Below are 22,933 nucleotides of genomic sequence, written 5' to 3'. Positions count from 1 at the left end.
AAGGTCGCCAAACAACGCATGGTAACCTTTGGCCCAAAACCCTAGTTTTGGCCACGCCAAGGCATGCCATGCCAACCACCTTGTCGCGTCATACCATGCCGGCCTTCCCCATGCGGCTACCAAAACGAAGGCATGCGACGATCAACGGCCACCCTTCCATCCTAGATGCAAATCCTAGCCATCCAAGGTCTCCAAACAACGCATGGTAACCTTTGGCCCAAAACCCTAGTTTTGGCCACGCCAAACCGCGCCAAGGCATGCCATGACACATGTGCCAATGGCATGCCAACCACCTTGCCGCTCCAAACCATGTCGTCCTTTCCCATGCGGCTACCAAAACGAAGGCGTGCGACGATCAACGACCACCCTTCCATCCTGGATGCAAATCCTAGCCGTCCAAGGTCGCCAAACAACGCATGGTAACCTTTGGTCCAAAACCCTATTTTTGGCCACGCCAAGTCATGCCATGCCACATGTGCCAATGACATGCCAACTACCTTGTCGCGCCATACCATGCCGGCCTTCCCCATGCGGCTTCCAAAACGAAGGCGTGCGACGATCAACGGACACCCTTCCATCCCAGATGCAAATCCTAGCCGTCCAAGGTCGCCAAACAACGCATGGTAACCTTTTGCCCAAAACCCTAGTTTTGGCCATGCCAAACCGTGCCAAGGCATGTCATTCCACATGTTCAAATGGCATGCCAACCACCTTGCCGCGTCATACCATGTCGGCCTTCCCCATGCGGCTACCAAAAAGAAGGCGTGCAACGATCAACGTCCACCCTTCCATCCTAAATGCAAATCCTAGCCGTCCAAGGTCGCCAAACAGCGCATGGTAACCTTTGGCCCAAAACCCTAGTTTTGGCCACGCCAAACTGCGCCAATGGCATGCCAACCACCTTGCCGCACCATACCATGCCGGCCTTTCCTATGCGGCTACCAAAACGAAGGCCCGCAATAATCAACAACCACTTTTTCGTCTAAGATGCAGATCTTAGCCGTCCAAGGTTACCACCTAACATATGGCAACCTTTGGACCTAGTTTGGTCGCGCCGAAACAAAGCCAAAACCCTAACTTTTGGCCGCGCCTAAACTGGGCCATATTAAAGCCATACTGATCATACTTTCATGCCACTAGATACCAAACGAAAGGTTGCAATAATCAACGGCTACCTTCCTCTTAAGATGCAAAATCTCGACCGTTGAAGGTCACCACCGAGCCGGCAAGTCTCTCAAGATCAACATGCCAGACAACAACAACATGCTACATATTTTCCACGAAAACACTCGAGACATCAACACATGTCACAAACTGGGGGATGCTCATTGGGTATTGGTTTGGCGGTTTTACAGCGTGGGCGTATACTACGCTCGTTATAAGAAAGTGTCATAAGGATGAGGGGGTTAGTAAATACATGGAGTAATGGTGAAACGCTTTCTTTTATGGAACATCAATTCCAAGAATTACCAGTGACCACCTCCTCCCATTTAGTCACCCGTTTTCCATTTCATAATGAGACCAGATTACGTTTCACTTCGACTTGTATAAATAGGCATTACTTATTTCCACCGAACAACAAGTTCTGGTCAGGAGCATACAATACTCAGAAAACGTCTGCTAGCTTTCTTATCTGTTAGCTTCCCACTTTCTGATACAAGTCACAAAACAACTACTCTTCCAGAATCAACTATTCTGGTCTCAACACTCTCTTCGCTTTCCTCCCCAAAACCAACCCTTCTCCTCCACTTTGTGACCGAAGCAAGTCTGGAACTGCCATTTCTTGGTTTAGGCCAGACTTGTACAGATTGATCTCTCGAATCTAAAGTACTCCCTTGCAGTACATTTGTTTAGGGTTTAGATTTGTTTCTCACCCACATCATACGAAATTACCGAAACCATTAGAAACTGTTTTCACCCTCAAACAATTGGCGACCACAGTGGGAGATTAATCTCTCGGTTACAATATAAATTTCCAATTCCCGATCCCATACTTCAACACAGACATCAAGGTGGTAGGAGAAAATTATCCGCTCGGGGATCGGCGACTCAGTTACCCGTCATGACACGTCAAGGGATGATTGGGGACTTTCCAGAGTTTAGAAGCAAAATATCCGACCAGGGGTTGACGACTCGGTTATCAAGCGACTCGGGGACGACTGGGGACTTTCCAAAATATCGGCGGTGCTTCCAACAAAACTCGGACTTACACCCGGAAGATTCATTTTTCGTCAGGAGACCCGAAAAAACCGAGTAAGTCTTGCTTAGATTAAATACATGGTTTACTACTTCAATTTTTCACGGTAATGATGAAACTGATAGCTATGTGATATTTCATCCCATGCTCTCTACTGACACGCAAAGCTCACGGTTCCATGGTTTTCCTGGGATGTTTGCGTCACTTGCAATCGAAACCAAGACAACATCATCCTAAAACAATTCATTCCCAGAAGAATAATCCAAAACCCTCATAGATAACAGTTATCCATCAATTCAAATCAAACCATAAACCAGGCGCTTTGTTTTCCTTTCAAAAAAAAAAAAGTCACTTACCCGTATGTGCCTACTTTGCATATTATTCATGAGGTAGCCGACGTTACTACGGTGATATTCGAAGATGATTTGTTTGTGATGAAGTATTTCTACAAGTTTATGAAAGGCATGCCCACGGCTAGGGTTTACACTAGTTTAGAAGAACAATATTTCTACAGATTTATGGAAGGCATACCTATGGCTAGGGTTTGCACCAACACGAGAAAACAAGAAAACGAATTGAAAGAGAAACGCTGGAGTACATAGCTGGAATATGCTTTCCCACTTTATTTCTACCGTGCTACCGCTAACACCAGGACGTGAGAACAAAGATACGAGATAAAAAGGGAAGCCAACCCCTTTCATAGACACTTTTGGAATTTGAATGAGGAAAGGATTACCTATTTGAGCTACGTTTGGAAAGAGGCAACTGGTCCTGCAAGAACAAGTCCACACCATGCCAAGCCAACAGTCCGCGCCATAGCCAACAATCCGCGCCATACCAAATCCAAGATAGAGTCCACGCCAAGCCAGTGCCCGTTCCAAGCCGATCCAGCACTAACAACTTGCATCTTTCCAGCGTCGGCATCTTGCATCTTTTCCAGCGCTGACAGCCTGCGTCCTTCCGGCACCGACAACTTGCATCTTCCCAGCGCTGAAAGCTTGCGTCCTTCCAGCACCGGCAGCTTACGTCTTTCCGGCGCCGGTAACTTACATCTTTTCCAACGCTAACAGCTTGCACCCTTCCAGCACTAGCAGCTTACATCTTTTCCAGCGCTGACAGCTTGCATCTTTACAGAGCTTGCATCTTTACAGCAGCTTGCATCTTTACAGCAGCTTGCATCTTTCCAGCGCTAACAGCTTGCATCTTCCCAGCGCTAGCAGATTGCATCCTTCCAGCGTTGCACTTGAACGCCCAGTAGAAGGGAATCACCAATCCAATTTCGTCACACGTAAAGATCAGGAACGACTTCTCCAAAATCGAAGCAAAGAAATCAGCAACCCCCCTGAGTTCACAAAGACTCTCTTCCTGTCAGGAGATGTATGATTTCTGGGGACTTCGCCCACAAAACTGTGCAGTCTATGATGAAACATTTATGTGAGATTCTATGTTTTCCCAAGGCACCATGTCAAGACATATTTGCTGCCCTTCCGCACTGCATCAGGAAAGCAGCTGTTTTCAACCAGGAAGCAGTTCCCAAACCCCAACCTCTCTTGGAAAGCACGATTGATAGATGGAACTTGGGACTCCTAACCACTGTTCTCTTGAAGGGTGTCCAGTTTTACAGCATACTGATTGACGCAGCCTCTCCGCTTCGATGTTCGCTTCAGCAGCCGCTCCACCTTAACGTTCGCTTCAGCAGACGCTCCGCTTCAGCGTTCTCTCCATAAGCTGCTCCAGGATCCGAATATGAAGCTTCAGCGTTTTTGCTCCATAAGTTTCAACGTCCTCTCCAATAACCTAAGCCACTTCAACGCCTCCTTCCTGCCATGGATCGTGTCGTAGCCGCCACTCCTTCTTTCTAAGGATCTTGTCCTAGCCGTCGCTCTTCCTTACTGAGGATCGTGTTGTAAGCGCCACTCCTTACTTCCAAGTCTTTTCTGATCACATCTGCTTCCAAGAACTGTTGCCGCCCGTTTGTTGATACCAGCCAGAGCTTCACCATGGCAACAATCACTATAAATCCCACCGAACACACAAGATAGAAACATGCAAACCACACTTGGGGATTGGGAATCTACACAGAATCCCTTCACTGTCAAAGCTCAGAAGACACGGTCAACCAAAGATCATATCCACGACAAAGTCATCTGCTCTTCAAGGGTGTAGCGTAAGAATATCATCACCTCTCTGTCTAGAAGACTCTTGCAACACTCTATGAGGCCGCGGTGGATCCCAAGCTTGCCCAGAGGAAACAACTTCAAAAACTAAAGAAGAGCGCGACTGGGCACTGCTCATCGCAGTCCATCCCGACGACCATCAAAGATTCATGAAATAACTCCAGAGACGCGGCTGAAACATTTTCCTGAAGAAACAGAGGGAGCCATGATAAAAAACATAACTCTATCATTTTCTACCTATTCGTTATCCAGAATATTTCATCCATGTGATATTCTGAGCATCCCGGCATCACATCCAGAAGAGTGCAATATGCTTGCGTCAAATCCCGTGGACGTGAATTCAAGGCGATGCAATGAAAGTATATTACACATGAGGACTACCAGCATGGGACGCTTTCACTCCCCTCAACCAGGATATTTCTAATTTCAACATTATCACTGTCGAAGTTTTACGCAAGAATTTCTCAACATGAAGCCGTACATATGTACCGAAGACTCCAAAAGCACGTCACAAAGATGCATTCACATATTTTGCCATGACCATCGGATCAAACAGAAGTATAATTGGGGACTTCTCACCGCATCCCATTCCATAGGATAGTCCAAGATTCAGAAGATGGTTTGAAGGATGTCGCTTGGAACAAAGTCCTTGAAGACTTTGATAGTAATTCACCGAACGCAACCAAAATCTCCAATATTAGCCCTAACATGGTCGTCGTCGAGCACATATTTCATCCATCCGTCCCAAGAATGCGATAAATTTTGGAATCCATTGGAGAGGCAATGTAGACAAAGGCGCGGATCCGGATGGGCAACAGAAAACAGAAGAAGGTCAATATCTCTTTTCATGCGGACGGAGTTTCTAGAGTTTGAACAAAATAAAGATTCCTTCTTGCTCCATGAAACGGATGACTGGGCGCGACTATGCCACCTCGGGCCCACAACATCCCTCTTGAATTCTTCCTGAATTTTATTGTCGAGCTGTTTTCACCTTCCGAACGATCTCAAAACCTAAATATTCCCTCGTAGGGGGATAGGAAATTATTTTCCGTTCAGAATGGAGGGGAGGACCGTCAAAATCCTAGTTCGTACAAGAATTCTACAGCGATTCTAGTAAGGGGCGCTAATTAGGGTTGCAACATGCTAAAATCTGAAGCAAGTTGTTACCTTCCCGAAGCCAGTCGTCACCTTCTCAGGGAGATGAAGCAAGTTGTTATCTTCCCGAAGCCATTCGTCACCTTCCCAGGGAACTGAAGCAAGTTGTTATCTTCCCGAAGCCAGTCGTCACCTTTCTAGGGAACTGAAGCAAGTTGTTATCTTCCCGAAGCCAGTCGTCACCTTCCCAGGGAACTGAAGCAAGTTGTTATCTTCCCAAAGAAAGTCGTCATCTCCCCATGGAACTAAAGAAAGCTGCCATCATTCCACGGGCCCGCAATTCTTCCTAAATTTTACGGTCGAGCTGTTTTCACCTCCCGAACGAGGTTAAAACCTTCTTGTGTGGAGAGATAGGAAATTCTTTTCCGTTCAGAATGGAGGGGCGGACCGTAAAAATCCGAATTCGTACGAGAATTCTACAACGATTCTAGTAAGGAGCGCTAATTAGGTTTCGGCATGCCAAACCCTAATTTAGACAAAGTTGTCAGGCGCCATCACCACCATTTGATAGCTGAAGTTCCAGCGTCATCACCATTTCCACCATTCCAAGCCGACCAATGCTGACGGCTTCATTCCAAGCCGACCAATGCTGACGGCTCCATTCTAAGCCGACCAACGCCAACGTTCCATTCCAAGCCGCACAATGCCTGCGGCTCCCATTCCAAGCCGACCAACGCCAGCGGCTCCGTTCAAGCCGCACCAACGCCAACAACTCGCTAAGCTAGTACCTCCGCGTTCCCTAGCTCAGCCAAAATGACGCGTGACCAAGCCAAGCCAACAGTCTGCATCTCAACCAGCAACCGCCTCTACCATTTCACGGTCTAACCAGCAACACCACGAGTAGAATTTACGCAAGGCCGCTAACACGAGAATCACGAACTCTCCTTACCTCTCGAAAAGGTTAATCGGATCTTCCTGACCATCGTTCCGTGACTTGTCATTTCAATTTTGTCCTGGCCTGTCACCATCTTATGCTTACCTCGCAACAATGCTCTTGTTCCGAGCTAAGTAGGGGACTTAATGTTGATGGTGGTTTTTACCTTAGGGTTAAAATCGTAAAACCGTATAACTGACATGACGTCACTTTGACCATTAGCACATTTATTGAATCGATCAGCATGCCTACGTAAGAATTACCAGGTTACCTTTTTTTATGTGTCATGTTCCACGGCAGAACCCTTAACATTGACCGACATCATCTATGCCAAACCCTAATTCTCATGCTACCGCGCCAAGGCATGCCAACCATGCCAGCGGCACCACTATGCCAATGGAAAACCATGCCATCCGCACCACTGTGCCAATGCAAACCATGCCAGCCACATCTCCGCGTCAAGGCATTCCAACCATGCTAGCCGCACCACTGTGCCAATGGAAAACCATGCCAGCCACATCTCCGCGCCAAGGTCGCCAAACAACGCATGGTGACCTTTGGCCCAAAACCCTAGTTTTGGCCACGCCAAACCGCGCCAAGGCATGCCTTTCCACATGTTCCAATGGCATGCCAACCACCTTACCGCGCCATACCATGCCGGCCTTCCCCATGCGGCTACCAAAACGAAGGCGTGCGACGATCAACGGCCACCCTTCCATCCTAGATGCAAATCCTAGCCGTCCAAGGTCGCCAAACAACGCATGGTAACCTTTGGCCCAAAACCCTAGTTTTGGTCACGCGAAACCGCGCCAAGGCATGCCATGACACTTGTGCCAATGGCATGCCAACCACCTTGTCGCGCCATACCATGCCGGCCTTCCCTATGCGGATACTAAAATGAAGTCCTGCAACAATCAACGGCCACTTTTTCATCTAAGATGCAGATCTTAGCCGTCCAAGGTTACCAGCTAACACATGGAAACCTTTGGCCCTAGTTTGGTCACGCCTAAACAAAGCTAAAACCTTAACTTTTGGCCACGCCTAAACTGGGTCATATTAAAGCCATACTGATCATACTTTCATGCCACTGGCTACCAAACGAAATGTTGCAATAATCAACGGATACCTTCCTCTTAAGATGTAAAATCTCGACCGTTGAAGGTCACCACCGAGCCGGAATGTCTCCTAAGCTCAACTTGCCAGACAACAACAACATGCTACATGTTTTCCATGAAAACACTCGAGACATCAACACATGTCACAAACTGGGGGATGCTCATTGGGTATTGGTTTGGCGGTTTACATTACGCTCGTTATAAGAAAGTGTCATAAGGATGAGGCGGTTAGTAAATACATGGAGTAATGGTGAAACACTTTCTTTTATGGAACATCAATTCCAAGCGTTACCGGTTACCACCTCCTCCAATTTACTCACCCGTTTTCCATTTCTTAATGAGACCAGAGTACATTTCACTTCGACTTGTATAAATAGGCATTACCTATTTCCACCGAAAAACAAGTTCTGGTCAGGAGCATACAACACTCGGAAAACTTTTGCTTGCTTTCCCATCTCTTAGCTTCCTACTTTCTGATACAAGTCACAAAACAACTACTCTTCCAGAATCAACTATTCTGGTCTCAACACTCTCTTCGCTTCCCTCCCCAAAACCAACCCTTCTCCTCCACTTTGTGACCGAAGCAAGTCTGGAACGGCCATTTCTTGGTTTAGGCCGGACTTGTACAGATTGATCTCTCGAATCTAAAGTACTCCCTTGCAGTACATTGTTTAGGGTTTAGATTTGTTTCTCACCCACATCACACGAAATTACCGAAACCAGCAGAAACTGTTTTCACCCTCAAACACTAAGATATACCAAGCATCTTTAGACCTAATGCACGTAGTCACATGATGATGGAGATATGGGATAATGGCATGGATGATGGCATTTAACCCGTCAGAATTTTGCTTCGCAGCAAGAACTTCTAAAGAATCATAATCACCGATATCCTTTTCAGTAGTTACACCATTTACTGTAACTAAGGGAGGATCATAGCCATTAACAACCCGCACCCATGATTGAAAATCAAGCGCTTGAAGAAAGGAACGCATAACAATTTTCCACCACAAGTAATTCGAGTCATCGATGACTGGTGGTACGTTTATAGAGATAACACATATGTCCATAGAGTCAGATCGCTACAAACACAGACATATAAGGTCTTAAACGTGTTCGCCTGCTCTGATACCAATTGAAAAAGCGCGGTTCTAACAACCACACCCAATATTTCGTTTCGGCAATCTGTATGGAAAAATTCCAATATACTTTCAAGAGAATCAAATAGACAGTCAGGCTCAATCTTTAGAAAAGTATATCAAAGAGTTATATCTCAATTTCTCAATTCAATATGCAATCGAACAAATAGGAATTTGTGAGCCCGATTAAATAAGAGAAATAACTTGGACGGTATCACAAACCAATATCCAAGTGTCAATCAATTCAATCAACAACCCAAAGGCCGGATTCAAGAACTAATTGAACTTAACACATAACCTATGATATTTCAATTATATAAAAAAATAACCGTAAATGCAGAAAAACCCCGGGACCTAGTCCAGCTTTGAACACCACACTGTATTAATCCTCTACAGACACTAACCTACTACCAATGAACTTCATACTGGAATGTAGTTGAGCCCTAGCCAATCTCACACTAATCAAGGTAAAGTTGCACTCCTTACGTCTCTGAACACCAGAAGGATTCGATGCACTTGATTCCCTTAGCTGATTTCACCCACAACTAAGAGTTGTTACGCCCCAAAGTCGAAGACTTGATAAACAAACCTGTCTCACACAGAAAAGTCTATTGAGATAGATAAATCTTTCTGCCACAGAAATACATATGAGTTTTATTTCGTCGTATGATAAATCAAGGTGCACAGGAACCAATTGATAAACCAGACTTATATTTGATTATTCGTATGGAAGCGAAACAATATATTGGGGAATCACAAACGAAGAGACGAAGATGTTTGTGACTTCTTTTAATCTTACCTATCGGAGATAAATCTCAAGCAAATCTTAGAGAAGATAATACTCAATCATGATAGTATAAAGTAAGATCAGAACGCGTAACTACAGAAAAATAGTTGGTTCTGGCTTCACAATCCCAATGAAGTCTTTAAGTCGTTAACCTACAGAGTTTTGGAATAAACCTAAGGTTAAAGGAGAATCGACTCTAGTCGCAACTAGTATCACACAGGAAGTGTGGGGATTAGTTTTCCCAGTTTCTAGAGTTCTTTCTTATATAGTCTTCAAATCATGGTTTTATAGCTTTGAAACAAAGCAATCATTATTCACCGTTAGATGAAACCTGATCTAAGAGCCAACATAAGTTTGCTTGACACCAAAGAAATAATCTCCACCGTTGGATGAACTTAGCTTGTTACACATAAATGAAATGTACCTTCATTTAGATATCGGTAACCGTTCTTAAACGTGTATACTAGGTTGGATCAACAATAGTTAACCGAATCTAGTCATATGAACACTTTCATATCAACCTTATTCATCATAACTAAAACTAGTTCAAATGACTCAAATAAAACTAGTTATAGAGTTGTTCAATTATTCATATTCTCATAGAAGTATACAAGACACAATTGAAGAAAAATTAGTTTGATTTACTCGAATCTATTCATGAACGTTATAGCCGCGGTTTGCAAAAGATTACATTCCTAAATGATTTTAGAACATAACCCACTCAAGTATGCAAAAAAGGTTCTTATACCTAAGTAGCGGGACTTGGACTGTGTTTGACAATACGCAAACGGGTACGCGTACTGCCTCACATCTAAACATCGTTTGAAACCAGTACGGGTACGCATACTATAGTTCATGTACTTCAACTGAGTTCGCCAGTACGCGTACGGGTACGCATACTACACCGGTCTTGGATCGACACATGTGCAAGTACACATACGACATCTATAATCCAATAATGGTTAAGTGTTCTAAACTCCATTTCAATCATTGAAACATTCTTAGAAGACGACAATAGCTGTCTCACACAAACTATTAGCTTCAAAGCAGTTTTCAAGTGATTGAATGATCAATACGAAACATTCTGAGTCTACATCAAATGACTGTCTCACACAAATCATATAAGATTTTACCAGGCAGTTTTTACATGATCATATTTTGACTTTTGTCAAGAATATAAGATGAACTTGGTTAAAGCGAAAGCTTACCAACACATATTTCGAGAAATATATAAGCGAGTTAAACTCAGCTCGAAATATCAAATGTATATAAATCGGATACTATATAACTTTATGACTTTTGTCTCAATTAGGAGATAGAGTAGAAACTTTCCGAGTGATAGATGAGTTTCATTCTCCATATACCTTTTGTTGATGAAGTTGCACAAGCTCTCCTTAGTAGTTCTTCGTCTTCAATTGATGAATGTCGTGAAGTCTAAATCTCAACTACATAATCTATCCTAGTCCGAGACATAGCTATAAGTAGACTAGAAATCAAGACTTATAGTTTTGATCACTAAATTTGACAAACAAGCTTGAAATAGCAACGCTTGCGAGGTTGACCGAGCAGTGCTCTAACATATACTCCTCCACAGCCAAGAACAATCATCTTTCAGCTTATCTAAGTGAAGTAAGCTACCATTTTTTCCATATTTGGCTCTAAAAATTTCCATGCATAGAGAATAACATAATTCACTTTGTTGTACGTAAACTGGATGTAAAAGATAGAGATTGTCTGAACAAAAAGAACAAATTACAAGTGAAAAGTAATGAAAAAGATTTTAAACTAAACTTGAAATCTCTACCTTGATTATACCAACTTGAAATGACAGTTTTCTTTGTCATGCAAAAATTATGTTGTTTATGTGGATAAAAGATTCCAGAACACATCTGCAAAATCAAATACCATGTCCCAATTATTTCTAGCTGGACCATGACATGGAAACTTGTATAACTTATTGGGGAACTATCTAGTGAACTTAATTTGGGGCAATCAACAACCACCATGGTCATATGAGATGCAAGTTAAATTCGCCCGACGAACTTCTTAGCGTCTTCCTTGAAAATGTAACAAGGACAAGAAGTCTGACAAATGATTCTTTCTACCAAATGAGCAGATCACTGAAATGAAGTGAACAACCTGAAGAAAATAGTTGTAGGATGTAAATCGGTCGAGAGATCCCTCCTATATTTGCTTCGAAAAATTATTCGAAATTTTTTGTGGGGTTCTAGCAATTCTACTAGGAAAAGAAGTTGGATTTCTTGGTCTAGAGTTTCGTTTCCAAAATGCAGGGGAGGAATAGGCATCAAAAGGATGAAATTGGTGAATAGTGCATTACATGCTAAATGGATATGGCGCTATAGATCCTAGAGGTATGCTTTGTGGAGGAGGAGAGTAAATCAGAAATTTAGTGGGGCGCATGAGACTTTATTTCCACATATGATTAATACTTCTATTTTTCACATCCTATAGAAATGTATATTCAAATCTAGAGATTTTGTAAAATATGGATCCATTTTATCTCTAGGTAATAGAGCGAGTATTCATTTTTGGGATGACGAGTGGACTGGTGAGAACTCTTTGAAACTTTCTTTCCCTGATTTATTTATTTTATCAAGAAGAAAAAATTCCATGGTCAGTGACATGATTTCGCCGGAGGGTGCTTAGAATTTGCATTTCTCGAGACATTTAAACGAAAGTGAGTTACATGATGTTGCTAATTTACTTCAGCTCATTGGTGAGCCTACATCTACAGAGAATGAAGATTCAAGACGATAGAGATATGGTGATAAATTTTCGGTTGCTAGTGCTTACTCGGCGCTTGAAACTGGGGGCCTATTGAGTTTTCCAGACAAGCGACTATGGAATTCAAAAGAGCCTTTGAAAAACTCCTTTTCAGTTTGGACTCTCTGTTATAGTGGTGCTCCAACCCTGGATAAGTTGTATGCTGCTGGTTTGGTTCAGGATCCTAATATCGTCTCCTATGTGGTCGGATGGTGGAGTCGAATGAACACTTGTTCTTGCATTGTAGTTACACTTCTGAGATATGGACTTACTTTCTAAATAGTTTTGGTATTAATTGGGTTTCTCTACTGATGTCAAGACTATCTATGGGAATGGGGAGACAAAAACACAAACAAATCCAAAAATATTATTAGGAAGATATGGAACCTACTTCCTTTTGCTATCTGGTGGTGTAGTTGGAATGAACGAAATGCTATGTTATACAAAAATCAATTGCAGATGTTAAACGCTTGCTGTTTAATTAGGGTTTAAGTTCTAACATATTTTCTGATTATTTTGTCCAATGCTATGTAATTGGGATGTAGTTGTGCACTCATCCGTGTAACCTTGGTGACTCAAAATTTTAATTTAATGTAATTTTACCCTAGTTCTGTCAAAAAAATAATATTTGCTTCTAGTGCAAGTGCAAGTGCAACCCCGCCCACTGATAGGCTAACAACTCCATAGCTGGCATGGGTACCGGGGAGAAACAAAGTTCCGTCGACCTGAATGTCTAATACAGGAGAGAAACTTTAAGCCTAGCAGGCGTTTTGATTATTAGGGTTCTCGAGAGGGAGACGGAGCAATAAGAAGAATGGTGATGAGAGTAATTATGAAGAAGATTTTTATCTCTCCGAAAATTGGATTTATGCAAACATTAAACAGGGTTATTCCTCCTCGCAGAGACTATCTTAATAACGAATCGGTTGTTCGTGATTTGGAAAGGATACTAAAAGATGGGAAAACAACCCTTCACGAGCAGATTACAAATCTTCGACGTGGGAAGAAAGACGAGATAGACAAGAGATGGGAGAATTGGGTGCATTCGAGTCATAAGCTGTGGATGAAAAAGAATGAAGGGAAACAGCGGAGAGACCTAGACATGTATTGGAAATACTTGAAAGATTATCTTCGTCGTCAAGGAATTGATACCAGTAATCACAGACTATTACTGTCTATGAAATATATAAAAGAACCTCCTCATGATCCTAAAATACATATTCTAGAAGTCATTACTGCTTCACCTGATAAAGGATTACTAAGTATTGAGATTAGTATTAGATCGTGATCCTTATTCACCTTATTCATTACCAAAACAAAGTGTGAATGGTTTGCTATGCATTACCTCCGGTGAGGCATTTCTCATACATAACCCTATCACTGGAGAAAAATCACCTTTGGATCGAAACTAATACTCCAAAACATTGCCGCGTTGCACTTGGATTTGGATTTAATCCACAGAGTGGTGAACACGGAGTCATCTGCATATCTAATAGTATCTGTAATCCGTTTAAAATTAATAATAATAATCAAGTTGTTGAAGTCTTTACTGTGGGAAAAATACATGGAGAAGAATTGATGCAACTCCGCCCATCCGTATAGGTTGTGCAGGAAATCCTTATTATCTGGATGGTTGTTTATATTGGCGGTTTCGGGATCTTTACGGACCACCACGTGAACCAGAACTAGTACTGAGATTTGATATTGTAACCGAAAAGTTCAGAGTTTTTCCAATTCCTGATCCCTTCATTCCTTCTCGCTGGCATCTCTCAAAGTCGTCACAGACTGTTGAGCTAACAGAAACCGATGGACGCATAGCTGTATTCGATATCACCATGGGTGCTCATCTGTGGATAAGTCATGAAGATGCAGATGGTAACATTCAGTGGACTAGAGAGATTATGAATTTGAATGTGAAACCAAACCTTTAATTGAAGCTATTACGGGGACAAATCTAATCGTCGTAACATCAGAATGCTCGGACCGCATTTTTTATTACAGTCGTCGAAAAACCAAGGAGTCCATAGGGTTTCCAATATCGCCAGACTGCAATTTGCATGAGCGGAAAAGGATAATACAAGTGTAGTCCAGCGGTCTTACTAGGATGAAGGTATATCATTTCATGTAATCTTCTGCTTTCGTATAAGGTGAGTTCATTTTTGTTTTCTGGTTTAAATGACGCATAAATTCTTTTGATTCACAACAAAGCTCGACGTAGAACACCAGTCAAGATCAAAGGTCAAAGGTGGGAAACCTTTTAATTACAAGTAAATTATATAAGAAAACTGTGTTGTATATTCATGACCTAACTATTATTTAGCAATTTGTCTAGTTAATAAATAAAGATGAATACAAGGAGAACTATTCCAGAAACTAGAATGTAACCTAAGGACTAGTCTTGCCTTATTTTTAACCTCGATTGCATTATCAGCTTGAAGTACCATGCAAAGTTTAGAAATACCTCCAACATTCAACATCTCTTGAAGAACTTCATTCCTAGCCGAAAACTTACAGATCGAAGCCAAAATCTTAATAGCGAAATCATCCACTACTGGAGAAACTCTAATCATTCTCTTTGATATTAGAGCAATTCCTCCGGCATGTTCGAGAAACTTAGCTCGTCCGTCCGCACAAGAACATAAACCATCCAATATACCGAAAATTAGCTCGGTGATTCTCTTTTCGGGTATAGTAAGCTCGAGTTCGATGAGTTCTAAAACTGCATTAGCTTCAATGATCTTCAACTTGTTTTGACTCAATTGACAAGATTCAAAAAGTATATGAAGTGCACTTTTTGTAGCTTGGTGAGAGATGCTCTCTTTCACGATTTTTACTATAGTTTTAAAGAAATCGAGATTTAGTTTTTGAAGAACACCAACACTTGAAACTTCAATAGTAGATTTCAAGATTGAAACTGCATGGGTTCTCATGATTTCATTGTTATTATCCTTGGCTCGTAAAACCCGCGTTAACAGATGGATGAATTCTTGCTTTTCCATGACAAGAACCTTGAATTCATCAGTAGAAACCGTTGAAATTTGATGAAGAATACTTAAAGCTTCTTCAAACCCGTCACTATTGATCTCTGCGCATGATTTGAGAATGAATGCGACTATTGGCTTGGTCAAACCAGCTTCAACCATGCACTTTCTATTCTTGTCACTCTCTGATGCAAGAACAGCAAGTTTCATCAAGGACTTCAATTGCAACCTTGGAATAGAAAGTTCTTGAATAAGTTTAAGAACATGAATCTTATTGAGAGGTGACTTCGGTGTCGGTATCCGGTCAACACCATTTGATGCATTAATCGTGCACCACGCTTGTATCAACCTACGTAGAGTATGGTTTGGTGTTAGATCTGTATCTTTAGGTAACGCCAACTTTGTAACAGGACAATCTGATGAAGATTTTAGCCACTGCTCGATACTTTCCCGATCATATGTAATGCCGGTTGCGACCGTTACCGGATCTTTCATGATCTCTAATGATATTGGACAGACAAAATATGAAGGTACATCAACTCCTTCCATGGTTAGTGAATTCTTAGCAAATGGAGTAACTTATAAAAATTCTTTGAAGATGATAAAAGAAAAGGTATTTTGGTGAGATTCAATTAGTAAGCAATAGCGGCTATCAAAAAATAAAGTATTTATGGAGGTTAGGGAGACGGAAGGAGACAAGGAAGAAACTGAAGCAAAGAAAATTCCTTACGTTGATGATAAAAAGTCTTGGTCGTTAGTATTTATTTTCTACAGTACATGCTACTCAGTCTAAGATTCAAACTAAAAATTTTAAAGTCTGGTCTTTATATTCTAGTTAGTCTAAGATTCAACAAAGTCGGTCAAATACTGATGGAAGAAACTATCTGTGTTTGGTAATATATATCCAGAGATATTGGCAAGTCCGACTTGGATGTGGAAATTGCATCAGGGTGCTGATGTGATGAATATACTTAAAATATGCCACACAATCATGCTCCCGTGCAGTGAATGATTTTCAATGATGACAATATCAGAAATGGATTACGATGGGAATAGAATACCATTCAAAGACTATTTCGGATGGTTAACTGGCTTTCGGCATAGGGTCGGATTAGGTCTCTGCATGTTAGTCGTAAAGGACGAAACACGCCAAAATGTTGGCTAGCTAGTGATGAAGACAACATAGGTAGAATGGATCATGGGCACCAATAGCCTATAGGCCTCAGAATCTCTAAAAGACTAGAAGACTGTTGAAATTTGGGATCTAGAAGACTGAAAAACTGTGGAAATTTGGGATCGTGAGAATACAATATTTGAAAAATATTACTACCTCCGTCCACTTTATTGCAGCTCTAATGTACAGGTCCATACAATTTATTAACTTCCTCTCTGGGTCAGTTTGAAAGACTTTCTCCAGGTCAATGCTCGATACTGGCAGGTTTGTCTGGCAGATAAGATTTTTTCTACCAAATGAGTTTTAATGTTTTATCCCTTTCACCAGACTGGCCGTTTGGCATTAACACGAACATGCTCAAGCACTGAAGTGAATAACCAACTCTGAAGGAAAAAAATCATAATTCACTTGGTAGAATGTAAACCGAACCCCCCATTCCAAAGTGGTTTGGAGGGGCAGTATGATCAAAGATCAATTCATGACATTGTGAAACAACTTGGGAAGGTTGGACTTCCACAGCTTGTCAAGTCCTACGACTTGATTTTACTCCTTGGACAAACCATGTGATCCAAACCCCACGAACCTTGAAATGGACCTTCAGTCTTAAATTGTGACAAGTGATTTACCAAACCACTGCAGGCACCAGCTGGAATTCTTGCAAGGAACCAACGCATATACACACACTCATAGAACAGATAAACGTTGTATACAATGTTTCAGCACAAAAGAATACATTTAGTATTAGATACGAAAAATCTATTTTTTTTGTTTTTCACAGACTACGTAATATAGAAGATACAATAGCTAACTAGATATAAAAGCGCATTAATCCTGCACTAGCGAGAACATCAAACACCCCCCCTTAAAACCCAACTCCATTCTGCAATTACAAAATTAATATGACTGTAGATACGTGTTCCTGTAAACCTGGTAAACAAGAATCCGTACAAACTCCCTTTTTACATCACAGGATAGAAGAATTGTCTCGACAAATATACAAAACCCAAATTTGGAAACTCCAAAACTAAGTAACACAGCACAGAACAGTCAAAAGAATTTTACCTAACATGTAAGACTATATTCTGTTAAGAGGGCGGTCATCTGGACGAGTAACTCTTTCTATTGGAGAAATCAGTTGTGGCATTGTCATTCCACCGGAAACAATGATCTCTGGAAACAAAAACATCAGAATAAGATCATAAGGGCCTACTTTGTTAAAACAATACTATTAGGTAACCAACTCGCTAGTAAAATTTGGTCTATGTAATACTATGATTGTCACTGCTAATAATTTTATATTATGCAAGCAATCTTTTCTTGGATTTGGTCAAACACCAAAGCCTTTACCATGTATATAGTAAACTACCGTAATTGATGTCAATCAGATTTTATTTGTTCAAAAGTTGAGAAGGTAGTTGTCATTGACACGGGCTATTTTATTTAGGATCAAATTCTGAACCAATAGCTAATGCACAAGGCTTGAAGGTAACAGTATGTAAATTATGAGTTAACAATGGGAAATATACGTGAATTTTGTGAGAAAAAGCTTACCTATGCCTTCTCCAATAGACAAATTTGGTCTTATGATCTCGTGAGAATTGACCAGAAAAATGTCTCCGATGTACAGATTGTTTGTCGGCACGTACACACTACATAACTCTTCATCTCCGTTATCTCTCTGCAATTAGAAACATCAATCTGAGTCAAAAAGGAGTGCACAAGCTCAGTCTACACCATAAAGATGGAGCATGTGAGGCCTTTAAGAAGATCACAATGGAATTTAAACTCAGACGTGCTTATCAAATTATAAATCGACTTAATTCATCTCATAAGAGAATCAAATATTTCTGGGCAGCTTAAAACTTATTCCTAAATGCACAAACACGGAACAAACGATCTTCTAAGACCAATTAAGTACATTAGCTTTGCAAAGAAAAACAATTAATCAAGATTGCTATCCAGATCTAACAACCTGAAGGACAACTGATGAGGTGATAAATCCGAATGCATATTCACCAATACGTGGATGACGAATTATTGCAACTTCTTTAAAGGCTGTGGTGTTTTGATCTGCAGATATGAAAAGATACACAAGGTCAGCTCAATCAGTAAGTTGTGAGATTAGTTGCCATATATGGAAAAAAGAAACATTTTGAGAAACTCTGATCTTTAGTACTGAATCACATGATAAAGAAGAAAGCAATAATATATTGCTACAAAGCTGCCAATCCTTGTGTCAGTGGTACCATCCACCCGTAACATGATTTTCTTGAGGCATCGGGTACATCAGAATAGAAATTCTCAAAGAATAAGGATTCTTAAATATGGCATTACCTGGAGAAATCGCAGAGCTGATCTGTTTGGATGCTGAATACAGATGCTTAATAAATGGCATTTTCTTTATGAACCACTCTCCAAGAGAAAAAACAGTGGCACCCATCCATGACGACACAAATATACCAATGAATAACACAAAAATCAATGAAGTGACAAATCCAAGTCCTGCAGCAGAAAACAGATTTGAATAAACATGAAATAGAGATGTAGAGGGAGGTGTGCTATACAGCATGTGAACAAGGACATCTATAAGACTATTACCCTTAAGTTTTAGATTAAAGACAAAATATGGGAATATATAGAACTTTTGCTATCAAATCCTGAGCAATCCTCTTTTTACATTATCTTGGAAATGAGATGTGACAGGTACATGAGTTGCAATTACATGCTGATGTGTTGCCTCAATTCATGTAATATTGGATCACAGAATCATTCCTAAGATTTCTGAATATTGGAAACATCATCGACAAAAGACCTAGGTAATGTCCTTGAGCAACAAAATCAACGTTGAATTATCCACATTACTTGACACGAACAGGAAAGAGGTCCATGCAGGTAATATTACACCTTCTAGTTCAGGAGAACGTAAACTGCCTAAATGAGAAAGCAAATTTCAGAACTGTATACAACCGAGACCTTGTTTCAACAAAATCCTAGGTATTCCTCTACTTAACTATCAAATTACACCATGTTACCAAATTTTTACTAATATTGGCAATTGCCACCTAGTTTTAATGTATAGTCAAGGGAGAATTTTTATCATCTATGTGGAACTTCAAACACAGAAAAGGCTTCAGAGACTTACCAAATATTTCCAGTCCAAGTCTCTCATATATTGGGCTGAAGAAACTATCAACAAACTGAATAAACCACCACGTAATAAAAAATGTAACCGCGACGGGAAAAAGAACCACGCTGCAATTTCACATTTTCCTGTTAGAAACCTCATGTAAGATGTATAAATAAAAGAAGAAGATATATCCAATTTCAGAAGAGAATCATGATTATTACCATCCAGTCATAAACTTCTTTGACACCCAACTCTGTAGTACCGTAAAGCATGCCTGTGTAAAAACCAAAGGAAAAAAACATAAGACGAGTAGGTGACTCAAAAAGTGATTAGAAAATAAGACATTAGAAACTCGAGTATTGTTCCTCCCCAGTGAATAGTCACAAAATGCTCATGAAGACTGAAGAGAGTCACATTAGGTGCCTTCGAGAGAAAGGCCTAGACTACAATGTATTCCATGAACTCAAGCACATAGATATTTCAGGATACTGAAATGAAACCCTTTACAGTTAAACACGAGGTGACACTCCATTTTGTCACTTTGGTTTCATTTCTCAGGATATGATATCTTAAATCCTAACTGTACTAGTTTTGCATTTACCCTGCTTTAATCTAATGAAAGCAAAAACAAATAATATCACATTGACCCCAAACATAACACATATGCATGCAAGTAAAATAATAAGCTGATCTATTCACAGACAAATAAAAACGATCCCGACCCATTTATTTCTTTGCAGTTTAGATGCTACCGGTGTTAATAAATGACCCACTGATTAGCATTAGAAAGTTCAACTTAAACCATATAAAACAGGAAGCCACATAAGTTTGCCACTGACCATAATAACATGCTTATTCCCAAATTACACTATCTAAATTGTTAGTTGTACTCAAAATAGCCAATATGTACATGATGCAATATTGCAATTACCATGGAATAAACATCACCTTCCCTTATAGTAGCTCAATCCCTCATAGTAGCTCAATATTTGTAGACTAAGCAAGTAACCACCACCCACCATGTGAATCAACAAAATGAAGGTTAAGTATACCCTTCATATTCAATCATAAACTGGTATTCTAACCATTCAATTTCAAATTCACTAACCCTAATATAACAATTTGAAGTTGTTCAATTCATATGCTTATACAATTTTGGACCAAATTTTACTAAAACTTCAACAAGTAAAAGCGAAAAGAACGGAGGAGATCTATGAACTGACCTTACGAGTAGATGAATTAGGAGAAGTTGGAGGAGATTTAGCAGGATCTTCGGGATCTTCAGTATTACCACCACTCCGTTGACTCAATGGAATTGATGTTGATGATTCCTTTTCTTCCGCCATTATTATTTCTCCACACACTAATCTCTAAAACTAAACCCTAAATTTGGTTTTAGTTTCAGGGAATAAGAATAAGAAAGAGGAATTGTAGTGAAGAAAAAGAAGAAGAAGAGTTTGAGGACTAAAGGCTGCTGAAAATTATGATAAATGATATTTTAGTTTCAAATTATTATTGTTTTCTTCGCTAAAAAGCAAAATATAATAAAAAGAAGTGAAATTATTTATTTAATAATTGTTTTTGGCACTTTGAGTGAAATGATAGGGGGTGTTTGGTACATGCATGCTTTATTGCTATTTGCAAACCTTTGATAGACGATGGCAAATTCCAAGAAGTTGGAAGTTGGAAACTATCCCATGTGCATCAGTTGTCATCTCTACATTTTGCAATCAAAAAGCACCTTGAGAAGTGTCCGAGGCTTTTCTAACTTCTTGAGAAGTGTCGTCGGATATTTTTCTAACTTCTAGAAATCGAAAAGTCAACAATCAGTTTCCAATAATTTTTCAGAGCGATTTTTAGGAGTAGAAAAGCCAGCTTTTTGTGAAGCACAATAGTTTTATTTGTGACTATGCTTCTGGAGAAGTAGAAGAACTTTTGTTTTTGGTGTCCAAACGCGTTATATGTTATTTGTATACACACCCAGAAGTTGCTTTCTCACTTTTTGAAGCAAAAAAAAAAAAAAATATTATTTTTTTTTTGTAAGTAATCAGAAGTTAATTTGGGTACACAATTTCAGGATGATTTTTAAAAGCAAAAAAATCCATTTTTTGTGAAGAAAAATGTTTTCACTTCTAATTACTGCTTCTGGTATCCAAACGGGCTATAAAAGATTTTGGATTTCTAGAAAAGAAAAATTATGAATGACTTCAGGAAATAAAATCAAGGTTAACTTTTTGTGAAATAATTTATTTTACTTCTGACACTTGGGAAGAAGCGGAAATATTATTACTTTTGGTATCCAAACATTCTCTTAACACAGACGATAAATGAATAAATATTATTTATGAAAATTGTTTCCGATCATGCTAGTGCAGTTTTGGTGAAAAAAATGGATTTTTGTATGGAATCTTTTATAATTACCTGAGAAATGTGGCGTACAACATATTATGGCTACGGTACCATATTATCATGGAGTATTACATTATTATCGGGTTCCTTTTCCAGTTTATTTGGAAACAACGGAAGATAATTTTGCAGGCCACTTCTCTGCAAAATCATGTTCCAACTTGGAAGGTCGCTACAAGATTCATGAAATCCCGCTTTAGAGCTTTCTTGTTATGTGACCCTCTAATGAGTTACGGATGCATGTAGGTGGTTATAGTTTCCTTTAATGTATATTAGCACATTGTATGTAAATGGACGTTTCCTTTAATGAAAAGCTGCAAGTAGTTATTTGAAAGCATTTGTTTGGATGAACGGTATTATGTCTCTACTCACTAGTCTACCAGAAATTCACTCACTTGGGTTGAATTTTATTAATAATCAACTTATGTAAAAGAATAATAAAAATATAACCAAACAACATCATTCTGATGCGGTATTACAGACTAATTTGAACAATTAAAATAAAAAACTTGAGCAACAATGGAGCCCATGTATAATTCTCAAGGTTTAAATGGACAAAAATGTAAAAATATGCAGGATGTAACCAGTTTCATCGTGCCCATTTTCAAATATTTTTTCTTATTTTTAATTTACACAGGATGTATCCAGTTTCATCCTTGCTATTTTTAAAATTTAAGATAGGATGAAACTGGTTTCATCCTTACTATTTATTTATTTTTGACCATTTCACCCAAATTATTTTTTACTCTTCCATTTGAACCGTGATTTAAAAATATTTGGACAAATGACCCATTTTCCGATATATATATATATATATGTAAGCTCTATTATGCATGTGTCTCATTTCATTTTGTGCGTTTGACTTCCCAATATTTTTACTTCGTTCTTGTGTTGATCATCTTTGAATAATTTATAAAGAAATATTTGTTAGATTTTTGAATAAGATAAAGTCTCGTTATTTGAATTGTCAATTATTTGTCTGCCAACGAATGTTTCCTATCAAACCATTGAAGAGTT

At 39.8% G+C, this 22,933-nt stretch overlaps 2 protein-coding genes across 4 annotated transcripts; both read right to left on the bottom strand.

Moving 5' to 3' along the window:
* Positions 1-13,419: 13,419 nt before the first annotated feature.
* LOC113287120 (E3 ubiquitin-protein ligase PUB24-like) lies at positions 13,420-15,827 on the bottom strand. 2 transcript variants are annotated; one of them, XM_026535800.1, is made up of 2 exons: positions 14,690-15,827; positions 13,420-14,075 (listed from the first exon to the last, which is right to left on the bottom strand). In XM_026535800.1, exons 1-2 carry the CDS (start codon positions 15,756-15,758, stop codon positions 14,059-14,061), a joined length of 1,086 nt encoding a protein of 361 aa, XP_026391585.1. In that variant the 5' UTR covers positions 15,759-15,827; the 3' UTR covers positions 13,420-14,058. The 2 variants fall into 2 exon arrangements, with proteins under 2 accessions (XP_026391585.1, XP_026391583.1); XM_026535798.1 differs by lacking the exon at positions 13,420-14,075 and adding an exon at positions 14,093-14,274.
* Positions 15,828-17,038: 1,211 nt separating this feature from the next.
* LOC113287119 (protein LIKE COV 2-like) lies at positions 17,039-21,014 on the bottom strand. Of its 2 annotated transcripts, XM_026535797.1 has the most exons (8): positions 20,734-21,014; positions 19,732-19,784; positions 19,526-19,635; positions 18,718-18,885; positions 18,356-18,453; positions 17,935-18,061; positions 17,446-17,553; positions 17,039-17,310 (listed from the first exon to the last, which is right to left on the bottom strand). In XM_026535797.1, exons 1-7 carry the CDS (start codon positions 20,854-20,856, stop codon positions 17,459-17,461), a joined length of 774 nt encoding a protein of 257 aa, XP_026391582.1. In that variant the 5' UTR covers positions 20,857-21,014; the 3' UTR covers positions 17,039-17,310; positions 17,446-17,458. The 2 variants fall into 2 exon arrangements, with proteins under 2 accessions (XP_026391582.1, XP_026391581.1); XM_026535796.1 differs by having other exon boundaries at positions 17,098-17,553; positions 20,734-21,013.
* Between the last annotated feature and the right edge of the window lie 1,919 nt (positions 21,015-22,933).

Source organism: Papaver somniferum, chromosome 6 (genome assembly GCF_003573695.1).
Source record: "Papaver somniferum cultivar HN1 chromosome 6, ASM357369v1, whole genome shotgun sequence".
Taxonomy (NCBI): domain Eukaryota; kingdom Viridiplantae; phylum Streptophyta; class Magnoliopsida; order Ranunculales; family Papaveraceae; genus Papaver; species Papaver somniferum.
This window is presented reverse-complemented; position numbering and strand designations above follow the sequence as displayed.

What these genes read in the sequence shown, in the direction of transcription:
- LOC113287120 (XM_026535798.1), bottom strand. Translation starts at nt 15,758, where the DNA reads ATGGAAGGAGTTGATGTACCTTCATATTTTGTCTGTCCAATATCATTA. An exon ending in AGAGATGTTGAATGTTGGAG is followed by an intron (nt 14,275 to 14,689) that starts GTATTTCTAAAC and finishes TGCAAATTGCAG; the next exon opens with TCTGGCGATATTGGAAACCC.
- LOC113287119 (XM_026535797.1), bottom strand. Translation starts at nt 20,856, where the DNA reads ATGGCGGAAGAAAAGGAATCATCAACATCAATTCCATTGAGTCAACGG. An exon ending in AAGAAGTTTATGACTGGATG is followed by an intron (nt 19,636 to 19,731) that starts GTAATAATCATG and finishes GTGAAATTGCAG; the next exon opens with CGTGGTTCTTTTTCCCGTCG. An exon ending in ACTTGGACTGGAAATATTTG is followed by an intron (nt 18,886 to 19,525) that starts GTAAGTCTCTGA and finishes TTTCTGCTGCAG; the next exon opens with GACTTGGATTTGTCACTTCA.